The sequence below is a fragment of the Phoenix dactylifera genome, chromosome 8, assembly GCF_009389715.1.
Source record: "Phoenix dactylifera cultivar Barhee BC4 chromosome 8, palm_55x_up_171113_PBpolish2nd_filt_p, whole genome shotgun sequence".
Classification (NCBI taxonomy): Eukaryota; Viridiplantae; Streptophyta; class Magnoliopsida; order Arecales; family Arecaceae; genus Phoenix; species Phoenix dactylifera.
In genome coordinates this window covers 11127754-11150109 of record NC_052399.1, presented here as the reverse complement: position 1 = coordinate 11150109, position 22356 = coordinate 11127754, and the positions used below count along the sequence as shown (strand labels likewise).

General features: G+C 41.7%; 2 protein-coding genes across 2 annotated transcripts; both read left to right on the top strand.

Annotated features, from left to right (window-relative positions):
- Window positions 1-5618: 5618 nt before the first annotated feature.
- LOC120111710 lies at window positions 5619-6731 on the top strand. The gene has a single exon (XM_039129569.1). The coding sequence runs from the start codon at window positions 5619-5621 to the stop codon at window positions 6729-6731; it is 1113 nt and encodes a 370-aa protein (XP_038985497.1).
- A 1893-nt stretch (window positions 6732-8624) lies between these two features.
- On the top strand, window positions 8625-12910 carry LOC103720196 (calcium-transporting ATPase 7, plasma membrane-type-like). The gene is made up of 2 exons (XM_008809798.4): window positions 8625-9335; window positions 10260-12910. Exons 1-2 carry the CDS (start codon window positions 8821-8823, stop codon window positions 12754-12756), a joined length of 3012 nt encoding a protein of 1003 aa, XP_008808020.1. The 5' UTR covers window positions 8625-8820; the 3' UTR covers window positions 12757-12910.
- Window positions 12911-22356: the final 9446 nt, after the last annotated feature.

Sequence of the window (22356 nt, the reverse complement as noted above, 5' to 3'; positions counted from 1 at the left end):
AGTATGGATGAATGGCAGCATTTTTATAAGACTTGCATTATCATGTTTATGAACTTGCATGGTTGAAGCATATTGTGCTTTATAACCTGTTTTGAATAATTTATCTATGAAATGCTTTATTTTCTGTTAAGTTCTTCAAATGATGCATGGGCATGAGAAAAATTATGCTTGATCTAATAAGATAGTACATGGTTACTTACTGAGTAGCAAGCTCATACCCCTCCTGTTGTTTTCTTTTATTTATTTCAGATAATTAAGGCGATTAGGAGCGGGAAAGAGTGAATGAAAATGGGAGTTGAAGCATAGTTACAGGGACTCTTAGAAGTATCTATGTTAATAAGTTTGGGTTGTAATATTACAAACTCAAGTATTTGATTTAGATGCACGGTATTTGCTTCTTTATGATTAGTTAATAGATTTGATCGGATTTGATTTTATTTTATGAAATAAGATTGTTATCATGGGCTGCGTGTTATTGTGGGCAACAACCTATAATAGCACGGCCATGTCATAAACCGGATTTGGGGCGCATAATATATATATATAAAAAAAAAAATCATGTCCGGATCCGGGGCGTGACAAGAGGCATCTCATTACTTTTCCGTTGACCACACTTTTTTCCCTCCTTTTCCCACGAACCAAACGAGCCCTAAGTGCATTTGAGACGTGAATTTGTTGCATGACATAGCATGATGAGTGTACATAACCTTGCAGCCAGCTAGTCTTTCATTTATATCTAACAAATTTATTTGATGGGTTCCCACATGTCAAGTCCACCTAGGGGCACAATTGTATAACTCAAGCAGGTTGAGCCCAAAATAACAATCCAAGATAAATATTTTCCACCTAAACCTCATTTGATCCGGCCTTAAAAGCCAAAACCCATGGCTTACACCCCACTTGAGCTCAATTTTGTTAGCTTAGGTATAACGTCGAGCTCTGCCGAGTCGTTAATAAAAATAAATAAAAAGATACTAGAATCAAACCTATAAATCAGAAAAAATAGAAATACCAGCTATAAATGGATAAAGAAATATTTACTTACAATATTTTTGAGATAAATATATGAAGTATGAAAAGTATTATTAAGTGAAAATGAGGCTAAATATAATCTTGCGGTGAACTAAAATATTATGATATAAAAACAGTCAGGTGGAAAGTATAAGTAATTGATTTACCAAGTTTTTTGTTAAAGTAGTTATAATTGAGTTAATGGTATGATGCGGAATGACCTCACTAGAAAATACCACATTCATTCTTAGGAAGTAGGATCCTTTCCTGTGCATCTTTTGCACTGCAGAAGGTTGTGCATATCATCTATCTCAGAATGGAGGGCACTTTCACAATCTTCTTACCTATCATGTTTGGTAATTAACTATATGTTTGGCATCCCGACTTGACAGTCTCAATTTCCAAAATGAATGAGAGCCTTTCATTGAGGTGCATTACATGGCAGCTAATGTGACTTAAATCTCACCCACCTATCACGGATCGATATGAGTGAGCATTTTGAAAGTATTTGAATTCGAAAAAAATTAAATTCTTAGCGGAATTCTAAATGAGGAAGGAGGTTATGGTAGATTTGAATTCTAAGCAGGATTCAGATTAGAAAAGAGATTATGACAATCCCTTGATTTTGTGCCTCCAAATTGTCATGGATAGACGCTCCCTTCTCTCTCTCTATATATATAGAGCCAAGGGACCCCAAAGGGTGGGAGGGGGGAGACGAGAGTCTCATAAGCTCTCAAGGCGAGTTAAGGCTTCCTAAGCTCCCGACGGCTGAGCCTCAACCGCCAAACTTCTGACAGGTGCACCTGCAATGGCCAAGCCTCCAACAGCCAAGCTCTCGATAGTCGAGCCTCGATGACCAAGCTTCCGAGGGACGAGGCTGATCACTATAGTAGGACGAGCACTCTAGGTTAGGCAATCAAAACCTAGGCATCCAGAAAGATCACTCTATTTTGATCTTTTTTATTATATATTCTCTTTCTATTTCTCACTCTTATTCCAAAGCCTTATTTGACTTAAGCATCAGAGGAGGCTCAGTTGGAGCCACTCCGGTGGGCCTTTCTTCTCTTTTTGTGGTGCAGGTTGGTATTTTTTCACTGCAAATCGGCTCTCCATCTTCTATCACCGTGGACTGAGCAAATCGATATGTATGTATGTATATGTATATATATATGTATGTATATGATGTATATATATTTGTATATTTATACGAATATGTATATATGTGTGTGTATGTTCCATATATTGTAATCAATGAATTCCAAATTGAGCCAACATATCTTTTATACAAGACTATTGTAGATGACATACTTGATTTAGAAATGCATCTAAGCTTTCCCGCCTCACAAATAGCTTTTAGCATAGAGCCTTGTATGCTCATATTTTTGCCTTATTTTTTCAAGAGACAGAAGCATCCTCAATTTAGAACTTTAGAAAATTTAAACAAACAAGATTGGACATTGGCAACATGTCACATGCTCAACTTAAAAACAAAAAGTTCAAGTTGGCTACATAGGTAATCAATTTTAACTTAAAAATAAGTTAACATGTTCAATTTTAACTTAAAATTGGTTACATGGGTAACCATTTTGGCTAGAAAAGGAAATAGAAATGATATGTGTATCTAATAATATCAATTTGGATTTATTGCAAGATGTGTCTTGTAATGAAAACTTAAAGCTCTGATAGCTAGAAAAAAGTTCAGACTTTGCCAAACAGAAAAGTTTTAAAAACTTGTGACATAATGCCAGAAGTTGTAATTAGTAGTTATTAAGGAAGCATGAGAATAATTTTGAGACTTTGTGCCGCAAACAAATCTGAATTGCTATGAAGGCATCCTCTATATGGACCACCACAGTATTTCATTAATGTCTTTATTTGTATTATAAATATATTGTTCTTGTTTCCTTCCTGATTCTCAGAATTTTGTTTCTATTTAATTTAAAAGGATCCTCAGACTCGATGTGAACTATCTTGTCCACTATGAGTAAGGCTGGATAGGATTCAAGAGCGAGATCAGCCACATCACGTAGCCGAGTTGCAGACCAAAGTTCTAAAAGCCGTAACTTGATCATATGATATCTGATTGAGATGACCTTTATTTTTTTAATTAAGTAGTTTTTCGAGATCTATGACATGACGCCACACCCTTTAGAAGGCGACGCCCCTAGTGATCGAGCCCAAATTTTTTTATTTGGGGCCTAAAACGGGCCGATCAAACTAAAAGTTTTTTTTTTTTTTTGGCGTAAGATTTTGATTATCATAGCTCTTTATCCAAGAAAAATTAGATAAAGCAACAGAAGACATAGTTGATATAGAAGTCGAGATCTACCTCCTAAAAAATTTTAGGTTTTCTAAAATATTTGTGCTAGTGATGTCTATTTTAGGAAAGAAAGTTCTACCAAAATTAGAAAGAGGAATCGAGCCTAAATTATGCAAGGGTGGACCTCATCATTGTAAATAAAGGCTGTGTACCTCTGTTTTTTTAATCATCGATGAAAAAAAAGAGATTTAAGTTCTATTTTTATAATTCTTCGATCTTTTTCTAGTTTTCTTTTGAGATATTTGAGTTGGGAGGATTAAGAAAAATCTTTCTTCTTATCACTACCGTGCTTGCATTTTACTTCATAACTTCAAATTAATAAAAGCTTTTGTTAGTCACATGCCAATGGGCTTATTGCAGTTATATTTCCAATATAATGGGGTTCAAGCTTTACAAAAGCAATGTGTGCTATACTATCTACCTTGCGCCAAGCATTTAAAATTGACCCTTCCAAAGAAGTTGTCAGTGTGCTAGGTGAACAACTTCAGGTGATCACCTCAATTATTTAGTTATTTTTTTCTCGTTAATTTTATTTGGCTAATATTCTTGCCTTTTGGCCCTTTTTCTGTTATGAATATGGGCAATTTTTGGTTTCAAAATTGGTTGCTTGTTGCATTAGTGCTGAAAATAAGAGAGAACCAACTTGTGTTCATTCATCAGGAGTCTTATCTTTGCTTCATCAGCTTGCTGTGGATGCTGATTCATCACTTTATGATTATCACTTTATGATTACATCCGAGTATGACCTCATAATGTTTGTTAGAGGAGATTATTGTGGTTCAATTTGCTTGTTAGTGTTGTTTAACTAGATCAATATTTAATTTGTTGTATTTCTCTTTGGGGCTTTTGTTCTTGATTTTATCTAGAAGTGGTCATCTGTTTCTGATTATGCTGCTGTTGTAGGAGTTAGAACCATTCCCTGACCTATGTTGCTTGCAGAGAATTGGGGTGTTCCATGATGGCCTGTGCAATGTCTACTCTCCATGGGATCAATTTCTAAAAAAATTTTGCAGCTTCCCCTTTCCTTTTTCTGTTGCATGTCTTATTTATTCGATACCGACAGTCTTGATTTTGCTTTTAATTTTACTTATATCGACATGAATTTGTTATCTCAAACTTTTCAGATGCAATCAATCGCCATAAGACAATCACCTGCACTTGCGAATTGATGATGACACACCAAACATCAGCCTCTGAAAGTTTTGCAAGATTAGGCTTGCCCTTAGAGTTGGTTTGATTTAGCATTGGTCAGCACCTAGCTAGACATGCATCCTGTATCTAAACCCAATGATGATGATATTTTCATAGTCCGAGCTTTCAACTTAATTTTAAACTAATCTTTATTGACTTTTAATTTGCTTTTATTGTTATCTGAAATAGAAAATAGGTTTATATATTCTTCATCGCAAAGGTTTGTCTAATTATCCACTGCCGAAAGTGACTCTTAGTTTAGCCATACATTGTGGCTTGATGAGTCAGCAGGGAAGCATGATATGAATACGATCAATTTTCTTATGGACTCATTATTTGTATTCATAATGTTATTTGTATATATAATATTAGCTATATTATAAAAATAATTTTTTAATTTTATATTTGTGGCATATCTCTTTCATGTGTACGTCCGAATTATCCGAATGGGCGGATGAGGCAGTGGTGATGTAATGAACATAAGACTTGGTACAAGAGGGGTCCAAGAAGGAAAGATAAATCATCTGGATAGATCAGACTTCTGTCCCGTCTTTTTTGCCGTCAATGTTACTTTTTGACTTTCTGGGCAATACTCACACTTGTTATGTATGAGTTGCAGATGTACCAAGATAAAAAAAAAATGAGGGACAAAAAAGCTATTGAGATTCTTGAAACAACCATATTTAGCTAAATTTTCTGTATTGACAAAGGGAAAAGTTTGTCCACGCAGTAAAAAATCATCAATTGCTCCCTCAACTTCTTTCTCCAACCAAATAATATTATGATATAATAACTTCCTCACTTATCCGACTAACCAAATAATATTATGATATAATATCTTATTCCCCTTCAAATTTATTCATAGTTCTTCTTTAAAAAAAAAAAAAACCATCATCAAATCTAGCCTATCACCCCCCCCCCCCCCCCCGCCCCCCACCCTCCCTCAAGTGTAGGAAGTGTGAATCGTTGACCGTGAGCTTAGTTTGCGGCAAAAGGTTTGAATGCTCTTGCCGACGATGGCTCGGGACCTGAGGGGCTGGTGATAGCTCCTCGGAGGAGATTTTTTATGTGGCGAGAGATTGAGAGGTATGTGCCTATGGCTCTGGCGCATTCGAGGTGGCGGATCGGTGACGGACAGAGCATCGATGTGTTGGAGGACCCATGGGTGGATGCACTTCCTCTGAGTCTATGGCCGACGACGATCAGTGTTGAGGCAGGGGCAGGACTTCGGGTCTCTGACCTGCTCAGGCCGGGGGAGGCAGAGTGGGATGGCGATAGGCTGGGCCAGCTATTTGGGGAGCATCTTGTGGAGCGGGTAAGGGCGATCCCCCTTCCGGGATCTGCAGGTCCAGATGTCAGAGTTTGGAGCACTACCTGTCGAGCCAGTGCTGGGATTGGTGAGGTTTCCCGGGTTCTTCAGCTGGGGTTACAGTCGGGCCTAGACTGTGGTTGGGTGTGGAGGTTCGGACTACACCAGAGGGTTGCCCTCTTCCTCTGGAAGGTGGCTTGGGAGCGGTTGCCGACATGCTCAGTCTTGAGTAGACGTGGTATGAGCCTGTCCCCCTTATGTCTGGTTTGCGGGGTGGCCGAGTCAGTAGATCATGTACTATTCCACTGCGAGAGGGCGAGAGGTGTATGGAGGTTGACTGAGATCCAGGGGGACGCCTGGAGCAGTAGGGTTATTTTCCTGGAGATAGTTCGACATTGGGCTGGTGATCCTCACATGCGGAGATTAGCCATTAGGGCGTCTTGTACAGCATATCAGATATGGCTGGCCAGGAACGCCCGGGTGTTTGGGGAGCGGCGGCTATCCCAGCGTTTTGTGATGGAGCGGGCCTGTGCCCAAGCTGATGAGATTATCTATGTAGAGTCTGCTCATAGACCTTTGATAGCTCGGGACACCTGGGGCTCCCACATTGCTTCGGCAGCTCCGCATCGGGTATTCTTTACCTGGGAGCCCCCACCCCCGAGTTTCCTCAAGGTTAATTTCGATGGCTCTGTCTTGGACGGTGGCAGGAGGGGAGGGGCCGGATTTATTGTCAGGGGCCCCGGCGCTGATGCGATGGCAGCTGGAGGCTGTCAGATTTTTGATACTTCGGTTCCAGGGGCGGAGCTGCACGCGGCCTGGATGGGTCTGTCTTATGCGCGGCGGGTGCTCCACGCGAGCTCGATCCTGCTCGAGGGTGACTCAGCTACGGTGGTCAGCTAGATCCGCAGGGGTCCGAGCTGCCATGGTGGTGCCCATCCCTTACTTCGTGACATTTGGATGATGGCGAGGGAGGGGGTTACATTACAGGCTATGCATGTGTATCGGGAGGCTAATGGGGTGGCCGACTGGGTGGCATCGTATGTAGCGTGCCACTCGGGAGGTACCCTATGGGCTGGGGAGAAAGATATGCCCGGAGCACTTCGGGACCTTTTGTATTCTGACTCTATAGGATGTATTCGTATCCGCTATGTATGAATCGCCCGCTTTAGCAAAAAAAAAAAAAAAAAAAAAAACGATGGCTCGGGAGTTGGGATCTGATAGAAGACGTTGCGGTCATGAGTTCGGGTTGATTGATGTTCTTTGGAGATGTTGCCGGTCGGATGGCGCTCCGTGCAGATCTCAAAGCACTCCAAATCATCCTTCATTATGCCTGCACGGATCTGGAAGCAATCATTTTGCGATCCGACGGTGGATTCACGTGAAGGAACGTGAAAGATACAACCCTGTCGCGCACTATTGGGCCCCCTCACCGAATATTTGGGAAGTTGGACCGTAGCGGATAGCGTCAACTCCGTATTCGTGACAGGGATTGACATCCCCGCGGCCCGTCGCCGTGTTTGTTGCGACGGAAACCAAGGCTTCTCGCTCACGATCGACGCAGAATTTTTCATCCAATGCGTACGAAAGCTGTCACATCAATGTTGATTACCTGGCTTTTTGACTGGTCAGACTCCCTGGTTTAGGCATCTTTGCTGCAATTATAACGACGGAGCAAAAGTTGGCATTGAGGCATAATGTTGTTCTACATTATTTTAAATACTGTTTTTTTGAATTACATGAATTTATAATCTACATTACTTTTTCATTGCAGCATAAATGAAAAAATAGTTGTAAATTAATAATTTATGTAAAATTATAAATAGGTTATTTAATATTTAAAAAAATACGGAACTTATTATTATTTTTAATTATTTTAGAATGGCAGATTTTGAAAAAATAACTAATAGAATAAAATCAAGTGTATTTATTTAATAACCTATTAAAACTATAACTTTAATTAAGCAATTGGTTGGTTTCAACCTCACCGTATGAGAAACTTCAATGAGAAGTAAAAGAGAAACAATTAAGAGGGGTGACAATCCGATCGGATGGGATAGAAGATAGATCTTCGATCCAAATTCGATTTGTTCATTAAACGGGTCAAAAATTTATACTTGAATCTAATCATTTTATTAAATAGATAAGTTAACTCGACCTACAGTAAGTTGAATAAAGTTATTAAATGGGTAAAGCATTGCTATCTCTTAATTTTTTATTTTTTTATAATAGTTAAAAAATTCAAATCATGATTGAATTCAAGCTCAGATTGACTAATGCTGGAGAAAATTAAATATTTATTATTATTATTATTATTATTATTATTATTATTATTATTATTATTATTATTATTATTATATAAATATGGACGTTGCAAACTTTGTATTGTGAGCTGTGCTTCCCCACGACGGCCGCCTGCTGTCTGACTTGCTGGCCTGCGATCCCACCTCCTCCCGCGGCCGCAGTGGAAACAAGAAGATTCCTCCACCGCCAGCCTCACCCACGACCGCCATATGGACGCGCTTCACAGTTCCCACCAAATATTTTTATATTTCTTTATTTTTTCTTTTTCTTTTTGTATTTTTTCTTAAATTCTTATACAAAGATGGCTTTCCCATCACTTTCATTAAAAGAGATGTATACCAACGATAAATGCTTTCTCCCTGCAATTCTTTAAAATCGGCACCGACCTTCCATCTTTATCTCGAATCCGATCCTTTTCTCTCCTTTCTTCTATTTTTCAGCTGCTCCCCCCCCCCCCCCCCCCCCCCCCAAATTTCTCAATTCCTTCGCCGACTTAGCTTCGTAGCCGCCAACTAATGGACCTTCCTCGTTTCCTTCTCAACGCGTTGAGTACTCTTGGTCATTAAGTTTGCAACCAACTGGATCTTCATAGAAATTTCGTATTCCGACTCATTGTTGCTGTATATATATATATATCTATACGCATCGTAGGGAGCCAATCCTTCAATCGACTTCTTTTCTCCCGTTCATGGACTTTGCTGCTTGCTTCCTCGCCCCAGGCCGCCGCATCACCTTGCCTCACAAGAGATGGCGCGTGGCGATGACTGTCATCTACTCGTGCCGCACCATCTGCACCCTTGCGAAGAAAAAGCTCAGCGCCGTCCTCCGCAGCCCATCCTACGTCCTCCTCGACATCGACGGCGCCGATCACCAAAGCGAAACTCCGGTCTTTGACGTCGATGCCGAGGTCCTGTCGACCGTCGTCAAGGAGAAGAAGCTTGATGACTTGCACCGGCTCGGCGGAGTCAGCATGCTGGCTGGCAGGTTGGCTTGTCATGCAGAGGCCGGGATCGCCGGCGGCATTGGTGATCTTCGCCGGAGACAGGAGGTGTTTGGTTCGAATACATATCCGAAGCCCAAGCCTAAGGGGTTCTTTTGGTTTGTGTATGAAGCGCTTAATGATTTCTTCCTCCTCATCCTTATTGCTTGCGCTGTTGTCTCTCTTGGATTTGGAATCAAAGAGCATGGCATTAAAGATGGCTGGTAAGTTTTGGAAATTTATAATATTTTGAATTTGATGTTTTCAATATTTGTGTTTCGGGTTTGGATTAATTTAAGCATCAGTTGGATGCATGCATTTTCTTTTCTTTTCTAATTTTATTTCTCTCATGTTTTCTGGTAGTCATGTTTTCTGGTAGACAAACCACCTCTTGATCCTAAAAAAGAAGCTGGAATTCATACTGCAGTAATTAGAAAAGGTTTGACCACCAAGGGAATTAATACTAGGTCATTAGAACAACTGCAAAAGACAAGTAGCTAGTTACAGAGTTGAAAAGATCTATCCTTTCCATGGGGTTATTAAGCTGGATGCCTTTAATATCCCCATGTCCGGCCACTAAGAGCCCAAACAATTATTTTGTGACATCCAGGCTGTTAGACAAATTAATAGATTCACAGCTTTGTTCCCCACTAGCTGGGGCTTGGCTAGAGCTAATCAAAACTTGGACCGAGCTCTAAAGCAGAAATTAGGCCTGATGGCTATGCCCAGATCCGGTCCGACCCGACTGTCGGACTTAAAATTTTGTCCAGATCTGACCTGACTTTATAAATCTGGTCCCAGATCCAACCCGATAGGCTCGATTTTTTCGGCCAAAATGGCTCAACAGCTTAATGGGTTCTCTAAAATTATATATATATATATATATATATATAAAATAGTGAGTTGCACGTCTTAAGACTTTATCCATTCACCTACATTTTTTTTTAGTTTAGAAATGTTGCATCATAATAGTGCAAGCATGATTTTATTTTAAAAAAGCCAGCATGATTTTAATTTATAATTGAAAGAAATTTTCTCACGCAAGCATGATATTATTTTAAGATTGAAGTTTGGCGATCTCCAGCCCTCCATTAAAAAAGAAAGAAAGAAAGAAAGGTGTTTCTCATGTACATGATTATTTCAAACAGGTACGATGGCGCCAGCATTTTCCTTGCCATCTTCTTGGTCGCCGTCGTCTCCTCCATCAGCAACTTCCGCCAGATGAAGCGCTTCGACAAGCTCGCCGGCGAGTGTAGCAACATCCACGCCAATGTCATCAGAGATGGCCGGCGGCAGGACGTGTCCATCTTCGACATTGTCGTGGGGGACATCGTCTTCCTCAAGATCGGCGACCAAGTCCCCGCTGATGGCCTCTTCCTCGAAGGCCACTCTTTGCAAGTCGACGAATCCAGCATGACCGGCGAATGCCACCCCATCGACGTCGACGCCCAAAAGAACCCCTTCCTCACCTCCGGCGTCAAAGTGGTGGATGGTTACGCTCGAATGCTCGTCACCGCCGTCGGCATGGACACTACATGGGGAGAGATGATGAGCACCATCACCCGCGAGACCACCGAGCCGACACCGCTCCAGGAGCGGCTCCAAAAGCTCACGTCGAGCATCGGGAAGATCGGAATTGCGGTCGCCGTCTTAGTCTTCGCAGTCCTGATGATCCGCTACTTCACCGGAAGCACCACAGATGAGAACGGCCGGCCAAAGTTCGACAGGAGAAAGGTGACGGCCGACGGCGTGATCAGCGCCATAGTGGAGATATTCCAGCAGGCGGTCACCATCATCGTCGTCGCCATCCCCGAAGGCCTTCCCCTGGCGGTGACTCTGACTTTGGCCTTCTCCATGAAGAGGATGATGAAGGATCATGCATTGGTGCGGAGGCTCTCAGCGTGCGAGACGATGGGCTCGGTGACGACCATCTGCACCGACAAAACAGGGACGTTGACATTGAATCAGATGATGGTCACCACGTTTTGGGTTGGCGAAGAAAGGGTCGAGAGGGGCGGCGCCGCTTCCATTGATGGAAGAATTCTCCGCTTCATCCACCAAGGAGTTGGGTTGAACACTACCGGTAGTGTTTACAGGCCTAATTCCGTTTCAGAGCCAGAGATCACCGGCAGCCCAACAGAGAAAGCGCTTCTTTCTTGGGCACTTGAGCTTGGGATGGATGTCGAGGAGTTGAAAAGAAGCTGCGACATTGTCCATGTCGAGGCCTTCAATTCGGAGAAGAAGCGAAGTGGAGTTCTGGTGAAGGAGAACGGAAGGGCGGCGACGATCGCACATTGGAAAGGAGCTGCAGAAATGATTCTTGCTCGGTGCTCGAACTACATTGAGACAAATGGCATGATTCGAGAAATGGATGCTGAGAAGAGAAGGATGTTTGATCTCATTATCAAGGACATGGCAGCTTGTAGCCTTAGATGCATTGCCTTTGCCTGCAAGGAGTCTGAAGCAGAGGATGTTCGAAAGCTTGATGATGAGAGGCTAACTTTGCTGGGATTGGTTGGCCTGAAAGATCCATGCCGGCCCAAAGCGAGATCGGCAATTCAAGCTTGTCGAAGTGCTGGAGCCGCCGTCAAGATGATAACAGGTGACAATGTCTTCACAGCCAGAGCGATCGCCGCCGAATGCGGAATACTCAGAGATGATGACTTGGATGGACTGGTGATCGAAGGGGAAGAGTTCCGAAACTATTCGATAGAGAAGAGATTGGAAATGGTGGATAGAATCCGAGTGATGGCAAGGTCATCTCCATTCGATAAGCTGCTGATGGTGCAGTCCTTGAAGCAGAAGGGCCATGTTGTTGCAGTCACTGGAGATGGGACAAATGATGCACCAGCACTCAAGGAAGCTGATGTTGGGCTCTCCATGGGCATCCAGGGCACAGAGGTGGCCAAGGAGAGCTCGGACATCATAATAATGGATGACAACTTCGACACCGTCGTCACCGTCATGAGATGGGGAAGGTGTGTCTACACAAACATTCAGAAATTTCTTCAGTTTCAGCTCACAGTGAACATTGCAGCACTGGTCATAAACTTCGTGTCGGCGGTCGCTTCTGGTGAAGTTCCATTGACTACCGTTCAGCTCTTGTGGGTGAACTTGATCATGGATACCATGGGAGCTCTGGCATTAGCTACTGATAGACCAACAAAGGAATTGATGCAAAAGCCACCTGTAGGACGAACCGAGCCACTAATCAGCAACATCATGTGGAGGAACATTACAGCACAGGCTCTCTTTCAGATAGCAGTTCTACTGGTGTTCCAGTTTGCAGGGAAGTCCATATTTGGAGCAAGTGAAAAGATCAACAACACAATGATCTTTAATACGTTTGTGTTGTGCCAAGTCTTCAATGAATTCAATGCGAGGAAGCTGGAGAAGAAGAATGTGTTTGAGGGGATTCATAGGAACCAACTCTTCTTGGGGATCATTGCAGTGACCTTGATCCTGCAGGTGATGATGGTGGAGCTGTTGAAAAGGTTTGCCGATACAGAAAGGTTAGACTGGGGACAATGGGGTATTTGCGCTGGTATTGCAGCTATCTCATGGCCAATTGCTTGGATTGTAAAGTGTATACATGTTTCTACCACACCAGTCTCTGACCTTCTTGCTCTCTGTAAAGTTTTCTAGTATGATTCTTTTATTTTTTGTTATTTTCATTCTTTTTTTTTTTTCTAGTATCTGTTTACTGTGATATGTAGATATGCTCAATACATTCTTTTAGTTGTTATGTCTTATATGATTCAATTAATGTTTCATGTTAGACGAATGGATTTAGTTGCTCTCTGCGTTCTATACCAAACAATGTGAATGGCTTCTGCCTGAATTCTTTAGTGGTTCCTTGATTCACAAATTATCTTCTCTTTCATTTTCTTTTCCTTTTCCCCCACAGAGTGCACCCATTCAGAAATTATCAATAACTCGATCTAGTCTTTTCCATTACCACTTTGTTTTATCTGCTGTTTGTGATCTTTCATCTCTGTTGTTACCAGTTTTTCTGATTACTTGTTTCCTCAACATTTAGAAGCTCTAATATCACCTTATTTAAGACAGAGGTAGTGACACCAGTGAATAGTGTTGTCAGATATTTAGATTCAGGTTACGTTGATGATCTAGATAAAAGGAGATCTCCAACTAGTTATGTTTACACTCATCTCGGATTGTGTCATTAGCTAGAAGCCATTTTGCAGTCTGCAATTGCTTTATCTGCAACCGAGGCAGAATGCATGGCAGCGACGGAGGAAATGAAGGAGGCATTATGGTTGAGGGGTTTGGTTGGTGATCTTGGCTTGCAATAGATGCCCACTATTATGTATTTTGACAGACAGAGTGCCATGCATTTGACCAAAAAATCAGATGTAGCATGAAAGGACCAAACACATTGATGTCAAATTTCACTTCATTCGAAAAATTATGTCTTTATGTTTCAAGCCTTCTTGTTTGTTCTAACTAGATGATGACTGAACATAAAAAGCATGAATGAAACTTCAGTTGTGTCAATGCCTGCTTTGCTTATGGACTTGGCTTGCTTGCATCTGTCGTACTCATCATGATGTCTTTTATGGTGAGATTTTGGAAGTTTAAATTGAAACTGCTCTATTCACAAGCATAAACCACTGCTGAACCTGTTATCTATATTTTTTTTCCATCTCCGTTAGGCTATAGTTGGTTGAAATTTGGCACTCTCTGACTAATTGATTGTCCAGCTCAGAAATGTTATAGTTCTTATGTCATAAATAGACCTGCAATTTTATTTCTGAAGAGTAACTTCCACTGGGAACTTGCATCAATCATCCACCTGGCCCTCCATTGATTTGTAAGTGCTTCCATTTCCTTTTGGATGGGCATTCTCCTTTTGTGCCATCATCTATTTGCTGACAATGTTCTTATCCGAATTCAATTTAGATGTTGAGATGATAAAATATAGTTCACCTCTTGATTTGATGCACAGGGATACGTTTTTAGGGATATGTATCTTACTTCCATAGGAAATTAAACCTATTTTCTCTGTCCTCCTACAATAGACAAGTAGAGAAAAATTCTACTAGAATAGCCTTTCGGTTTCATGTGATATATGAGCAAATGAATGAATGAATGAATGAATGGATAAATAATCTAATGAGTCAAACAATGCACATTTTTATTATCAATCACCTGGACTCTAACTTGAAGACTCTTTCAATCCTTGACCAGCGGCAATCCAATCTCCAGATAGCTGCATTTCTAGCAATGTCTGTTCGATCTTCTACAAGGTTTCTAAATTTACCCCAATTGCTGAGTCTTCCTGGGTTGACATGTCTCACTCTCACCTCTGCAGTGATTTTTATTCTTGACAATGTATTAGACTTTGTTGACACGCTTCTATCTAACTTCTGCTATGTACCCAATTAATCATATATGGGTGCATTTTCGAACTTGAATCATGTAAAAGTGATAGACTAGCAAATGCTCATATGGATTCTTACTCCGACTTTATAGATAGTTGTCTGCGCGAACAATTGGAAGTAACCAATAGAGATAAAATCAGTTGTATGATTAAGATGTTAAGGGCTTGTTTAGATATTCCTACGGGTAATATCTTGTAGCAACATAGTCTCTTGGCCTATCCAACCCGCATTTTCTAAGGGTCTGTCCAAGTTCTAGCCTAAATTCCAGCTAGTAGGCCTGCTGTTTTGCAAAAAGATAAAAATGAACAATGAATTTTTTTTTTTTATTCTTTCAATAGGATTCGGGCCGGAAAGTGTTGGGTTGATATGAGTCATACTTAAATGGACTGCACTATCCACGTATCCAGCAAGAAATTCAGTCCAATCCTTCTGGATCAGCCATACAAGATTGAACTGTGGAACTTGAAAATTTAGTTAATGTGATTTTTGTTATATCCTTTATCCCTTGTGATATCGCATCCCATTTGTTGGAGCATTTAGTTACCCAAAAGCTTATTATCAATAAATATCTTGGCCTTATGTTCAGAGTACTGAGCAAGAATTTATTTCCAGATTTTCAATTTGTTTAAGTAAGTTATCTCAATAAATTGTTGCCACTCGTGTCAAATCCACTAATGTTATGAATCGCTAGCACCACTTTGATTGGAATTGGCAAGTGTCCTATCATGCCGTACCTCATTGTAGCCTGTTATAAATACCTAATTGAACCTATGGCTTTCATGCCTATTAGCAAAAATGCTCAACCATCAATAATCTTGCATAGAATGTTTCCTTCAAATTGTAAATATTGAAACTATGTAAAAACCTCGCCCAAAAAAACTAGCTAGAAGGATATAATTTTAGACCTTTATCACTTATTATCTATCCAAGACCACTATATGCACACATATGATATGGGACTAAACATGGCTGCTTCAGTCCTCATATACTTCTCTTAATTGGCCTTCGAGCCTTCACTAAGAAAAGAAAGAGTTTAACCATATAAAAAAAATATACAATGACTAGCTCCTGGTCAACTCCAAAATGGCTTATGTGGCATAGTAACCTTAGTCACACAAGGGTTGTAGGCTGAGTATACTCTAATTTGTTTTATAATGATCTATGATTTTTTTGGAGGGTTAAAATAATAGAAGGGGAGGAGGAGGGGCAGAACCTCACCCACGTAGCAGCCCCCACTGGGCCCTCATTCCATTAGAAAATGTTCGATGCGGGTTGCAAGTTTCTACGTACCCTTTCCAATCTGTGGAAAACTCCACTAGGCCATCCACATATGAGTATGTTACCCCAGTGCCACCTCAGTACTAATAGAAGGAAAGCATATCCACACAGAGCCATGCAGGCATGGGGCATACGGTCTTCAACGCTTGCACATTTCAAACTCGAACAATTCGGATAGAGTTTAAGCCCTCTTACTATCAGACTACTATCTCACCCATATTCTCACCCAGGGAGGCTGCACAAAATATTGTAATTTGAGATCATTATTCTAATTTAAAGTACCAACTGCCGCCCCATACGCACCTAATATGAGAGTAAAGACGTACAGAACGGCGCGGTTCCTCAAAAAATAGTACAAGTCCTAAGTTTGAGCTTTTATGACACTTGGATAAATCGAACAGGAGGCTGCACACCTTACCCATGGTTTTAATACCGCGGTTCACATGATTCGCTCTTTTAAAAATTATCATAGGAAGTTTTTTTTCCTCTTTGCTTTAAATGTTGTTTGGTGGTGGTACAGGTGTTGGAAGAGATATCCCTTGCATTGTTGAAGGGATTGGCCTATTCTGCAAAATAGCATATTTTGCTATTTGGTTAATGACATAGTGGAGGAAATATATGGAGGGAATAAGCTGCATTTAATGTGTATTGATCTTTACAGTAGTTTTGATTTTTTTTTTTGCAAAGACTACATTGCCCTCTCTATTTTTTGAATATTTATAGTGGATAAAGATAAAATAGTAATTAAGAGCTCTTTTGGTTCGTGGGAAGCATTTTTCCTCCTAAGAATATGATTCCTAGGAAAAAGAATTCTAAGAAAAGAATATCTGAAAATGTACTTTTGGCATATTTGGTTAAACATGGAAAAGTGACAGATTTCCAAAGTGCTTATGTTTGGTTAACTATCCATTTTTCTGCAAAAGTTATGTGTAATTCCTATTATACCTTTAATAAAAATTAGGTATTTAATGCCTATTTAATGCTGAAGGGCCTTTTTGGAAAAAAATAAAGATGGAGTGATTTTCGCCTCATGGGATAGTAACTTTTTCATTTTTCTTATGAAAAAGACTTTTCCATAAAATGTGGGAATCATATTCTCATATGAATACAACTTTTCTATTTCTCTCTTTTGAAAACTCCAACCAAACAAGAAGCATCTCATTACTTTTTCGTTGACCACACTTTCCCCCCTTCTTTTTCCACGAACCAAACGAGCCCTGAAGGAAATAGGATTAAGTTATTTCATAATACAAGTCTATTCTCCCATTTTGGTTCTAGGCTTGTACCTTGATGGGAGATAACCCCGCCACAGTGTAAGCAGATATTCTAAGGTGTTAAACAAGAATTTGGAATGATATCCTCCTAATTTGGAGGATATCCCTACTTACTTTTTGTTTTGTGATCAAACACCCCCTTAAAGTACAGAATGGCTTTGACTTGTAGTAGCAAGATAGGCTATCTTTATTTCCAAGGCACATACCTAAAAATAGGTGCCACCCCACAACACAAGATGGGATATCTTACCTGATTAAGTTAGATTTCATGGGGACATTTTCAAAATAGGGAGCTAGCCAAGGCCAACCCTTTTTCCAACAGAGGAGGGGCTAAGAGTCAATCAAGGATTACTTCACAAGAAATTCTCGAAGAGACTTACTGTTACGATCACTATCTTCAGACCGCAATGATTTAGAACTGTTATGAGTCTTGCGACCCGTTGTGGATAGGGGTGGATAAAAAGAAGAGAAAAAGAGGTAGCCTCATTCGAGAGAAGCCGGATCTCCAAGGATGATCAAAGCGATCATTTTTTGGATATTTTCATACCTTCCCCAACCTTACATAACATGAATTCTTAAATAAAAGAAACAAGGTTTGCATGCACAACCGCATGCACATTACACCCAATCCACCTTCTCCTATCCTTTAGGAGAGGTTACAATAAACGCTAAAGCTAAAGGCATGCATGCACAACCGCATGTACGTTACACCCAACCCACATTCTCTTATCCGTTAGGAGAGGTTACAACTAACGTTAAAGATTAGAAAGACTAACCAACAGAGTAGGACCCTTACTTGATCAAGTAACAGCATAATAGAACTTCAACAAAATATGAAGCACATGGGGCACCTCGATCCACACGTCACCCGAGATATCTCACGTTACACCCATGCATGTATCATCCCTCCACGCCGAGAACTTCCTTATCCTCAAGGAAAACTTGTTCATCGATCATATCTTCGTTGGGAGGCTGGGCTTGAACAATTTTCTTGAGACCAATTCGCTGTTTTAGGAGAGAAACATGAAACATGGGTTGAACCTTGCTATCAGCGAGCATGGCGAGCTTATAGGCGACCGGGCTAATTTTTTGAATGATTTGATAAGGCCCAAAAAACTTCGAAGATAGCTTTTGACTAGTAGACTGGGACATACTTGCCTGTCAGTATGGTTGTTTCTTTAAATAGACCCAATCCCCCACCGAAAACTCAACTTCATGGTGGTGTTTGTCATAAACTTGCTTCATCCGATTTTGACTGAGATGTAGCCGATGACGTATCACTTTCAACATCTCATCTCGAGCCCAGAGTGTTTGATCAACGGCCACGATCATTGTGGTACCCGATACATAAGATAACAACATAGGAGGTGGCCGGCCATACACAACTTTAAAGGATTGCATTGTGAAAAGAGGTGTTGTATATATATTCAACCCATGGCAACCATGTACTCCATTCTTTTGGCTTTTCCAAAGTGATGCATCTGAGGAACATTTCAAGAGTGCAGTTTACGACTTCCATTTGGCCGTCGGTTTAGGGATGATAGGCCAAATTGAAGTTGAAATACATCCCCTGTAATTTGAACAAATTAGTCCAAAATGTACCTATAAAAGTTGGATCTCGGTCGCAAACAATGCTCTCCGGCATTCCATGTAGCTTAAAGATGTGTTCAAAAAATACTTGCGCCACCTTGATCGCTGTGTAGGGATGAGATAGGGGTACGAAGTGTACATATTTGGACAGTCAGTCAACCACCACCAAGATGACTTTCTTCCTCCTGGATGTTGAAAGCCCATCCACAAATCCATGGAGATGTGAGCCCATACCTATGTGGGAATGGAAAGAGGTTGTAGTAGACCCACGGGTGCAAGGTTTTGAGATTTGTGTTATTGGCATGTGTCACAATCTCGAATGAACTCGCGCACCATGTTGCGCATGCCCTTCCAATAAAAAATCGAGCGAATACGCTGTGAAATCCTTCATAAGTAGAGTCATGGAATTTTTTTCATGATAGCGGGGATGAGATCAGAAGTAGGGATGAGGTATATCCGGTCCTTGAAGAACAAGATTCCCTCAGCATGGCGCCACGGCCCCACTGCTTCACCTTCATCAATGAGCTTGATCAAATTTTGCAAGGTAGGGTCAGCTGCAACTTCAACTTGGATGGGTTTGAGTCAGCGAGGTCCCGGTTGGGAGAATGCTTGGAGGTCACCATGATCTCGTCAAGAGAGAGCATCGGCAACCTTATTTTCAACACCCTTTTTTATACTCAATGATGAAATCATACCCGATGAGCTTGGAGAGCCAATGATGTTGAGTGTTAATGGAGATGCACTGATCCCATAGGTACTTGAGACTTTTCTGATCAGTTTTGATGATGAAGGGCCGGCTTAGAAGGTAGGGGCGCCATTTCTTGATGGCGAGCATCTCCTTGTCATAGGTGGAGAGCTCCAAGTTGTGCCCATGTAGGGCTTGACTGAAGAAGGCGATCGATCAACCTTGTTGTTATAAAACCACCCCTACACCGGATCCGCTAGCATCACATTTCACCTCGAAAGGTTAGGAGAAGTTAGGGAGGCCAAGCACTGGAGCTGAAGTCATGGCATTTTTCAACCTCTCGAAGGCTTCTGTGGCAGCTGGGGACCAAGAGAAATTATTCTTTTAAGCACATCGGTTAGGGGTCCTGCAATATTACCATAATTCTGGATGAATTTACGATAATATCCCATTAGGCCTAGGAATCCCTGAAGAGATTTGATTGTAACGGGTTTTGGCCATTTGAGCATTGCCTTGATTTTCTCCTAGTAGATGTGCACACCCTCTTTGTTGATGACGTGGCCGAGATATAGCACCTGGGCTTGGCCGAATATACACTTCTCCCTCTTGACGAATAGTTGATGGGCCCGTAATGTAGAGAATACCAGATCCAAGTGATTGAGATGGTCTTCCATCGTGCGGCTGTAAATTAAAATGCCATCGAAGAATACCAATACAAATTTGCGTAAAAATGATTGCAATACCTCATTCATCAGGGATTGGAAAGTTGATGGATCATTGCTTAGGCCAAACGGCATGACCAAAAATTTATAATGCCCGTGGTGAGTTCGAAAAGCCGTCTTTTGCACATCTTCAGGTTGGACCCGAATTTGGTGATATCCAGATCATAGATCGAGTTTGGTAAAAATCTCAGATCCATGCAGCTCGTCCAACAACTCATCGATCACCATAATGGGAAACTTGTTTTTGATCGTGATTTTGTTCAAGGCTTGATAGTCGATGCATAGTCGCCAAGATCCGTCATGTTTTTTACAAGTAGAACCGGGGATGAGTATGGGCTGTTGCTGGGGCGGATGACTTCGGACAACAATAGTTTCATGATCATCTTCTTGATTTTCGCCTTTTGAAAATGTGGATATCGATAAGGGTGAACACTAACCGGTGCACTACCTGGTAGGAGAGGAATGCTATGGTCATTGGCCAATTGGGGTGGTAGGCCGGTAGGCTTTTCAAAGACATCTATGAATGTCTCCAGAAGAGCAAGTAGGCATGGATCTATGGACGTGACTTTCATTACTGTGGGTACCCCATCCATGGCGTGTAACTGGATGGCCATGGCTTCCTTTCACCGGCGGGACTCTCGATGAATTTCTGTTGCATTCACAAACTTAGAGTTTGGATTAGATAAACATGTAGGCATACCCTTGCATTTTCCGTATTGAACTGCATTTGGAGTTTGGAGAAATCCCATAGGATCGGCCCCAATGTTTGCAGCCAATGTGCTCCCAATATGACTTCATAGCCTTCTAAGGGAAGAAGGAAGAAGTCTACTATGAGCGGTACACCTTAGAGATGCATGGATACCTTAGAACATTTATCCACACAGGATAACCTCTCTCCGTTGGCAACCTGGACTTCTAAATTTCTACAGAGGATGGGTTTTAACCCCACCCGTGTGGCTAACTCTTCCTTTAGGAAGTTGTGTGTGTTGCCTGAGTCAACAAGAATAGTGACCGTATGACTGATGACCTTACCCATCACCCTCATGGTTTGGAGAGCGTGGGCCCCTGTCATGGCGTGAAGAGAGATGGCCGAAGAGTCCTTGAAATGTTCGATAGAGCACTCAATTGTTCCTTCGTCATCATTCTCGTTTCGCCAGCAAGCCTCCATGATGAAGAGCTTCTTACATACTTGATTGTGACGGGGACCATACTTGCCGTCATAATGAAAGCACAGCCCTTTTTGTCGGCGTTCTTCGATCTCGGCGGTTGAAAACCTATGAACAAGTGTCGTAGGAGCAGGGCTGCGTTCTGTCCCTTCTTTAACAAGGGGTCGGGTTTGGCCAAAGTTGGTGGGCCATTTTTTGGCGGCCAGGACCCAAGCCTGATATAGCCTTGCAAGGCCAATGGCAGCCGTGAAGGACGCAGGCTGTAAGGCTTACACCTCCACTTGGATGGACTCCTTAAGTCCACTGGTGAAGCACCCGATTTGTTGCTGTTGAATTAAGGTGCCTGCCCGAGTGAGTAGCCTCTCAAATTAAGTTTGATAGTCCCAGACACTTCCTTGTTGTTGCAGCTTAGTGAGATCGCCGAAGAAGTCCTCAAATTGGATGGGACCAAACCGAGCATGGAGACCGGCTGTAAGTGTAGCACATGTGCAAATGTGGCCTTCTCTCTTTGCAATTTGGTACCACAATTGGGCGTCACCATCCAAATGATAAGTGGCGAGAGCCACTTGATCATTGGGCTAGATGTTCTGAAACTCGAAGAATTGATCTACCCGACATACAAAGCTCGTGGGATCCTCCTTGCCATCGTAGTGGGAAAACTCCAGCTTGGTGAGTTGCGGTACAATGGAGCATCCCCCCGGAGAGAATTCGGCCGAAGGTTGGCCGTTAGAATGACCAGCAGAGGTCTCGCCATGGTCGGAGGGATGCAAAGGAGTAAGTTGATCGAGGCGGATCGTTAGGGCGGCAAACATCTCCTGGATCTCGAAACAACTTTGCTCCTGAGTAGAAGAGAGGTTGCTAAGCTCTACCTCGATGCGGCTGATCTGATCGTCGACCATGCCTGGCTCTGATACCAAGATGTTACGATCACTATTTTCAAACCGCAATGATTTGAAGCTGGAGTCTTGCAACCCGTTGCGGATAGTGGTGTAGCCTCGTTCGAGGGAAGCCGGATAATCAAACCGATCGTTTTCTCGATATTTTCATACCTTCCCTAACCTTACATAATATGTATTCTTAAATAAAGAAAACAAGGCATGCATGCACAACCGCATGCACGCCTTTCCA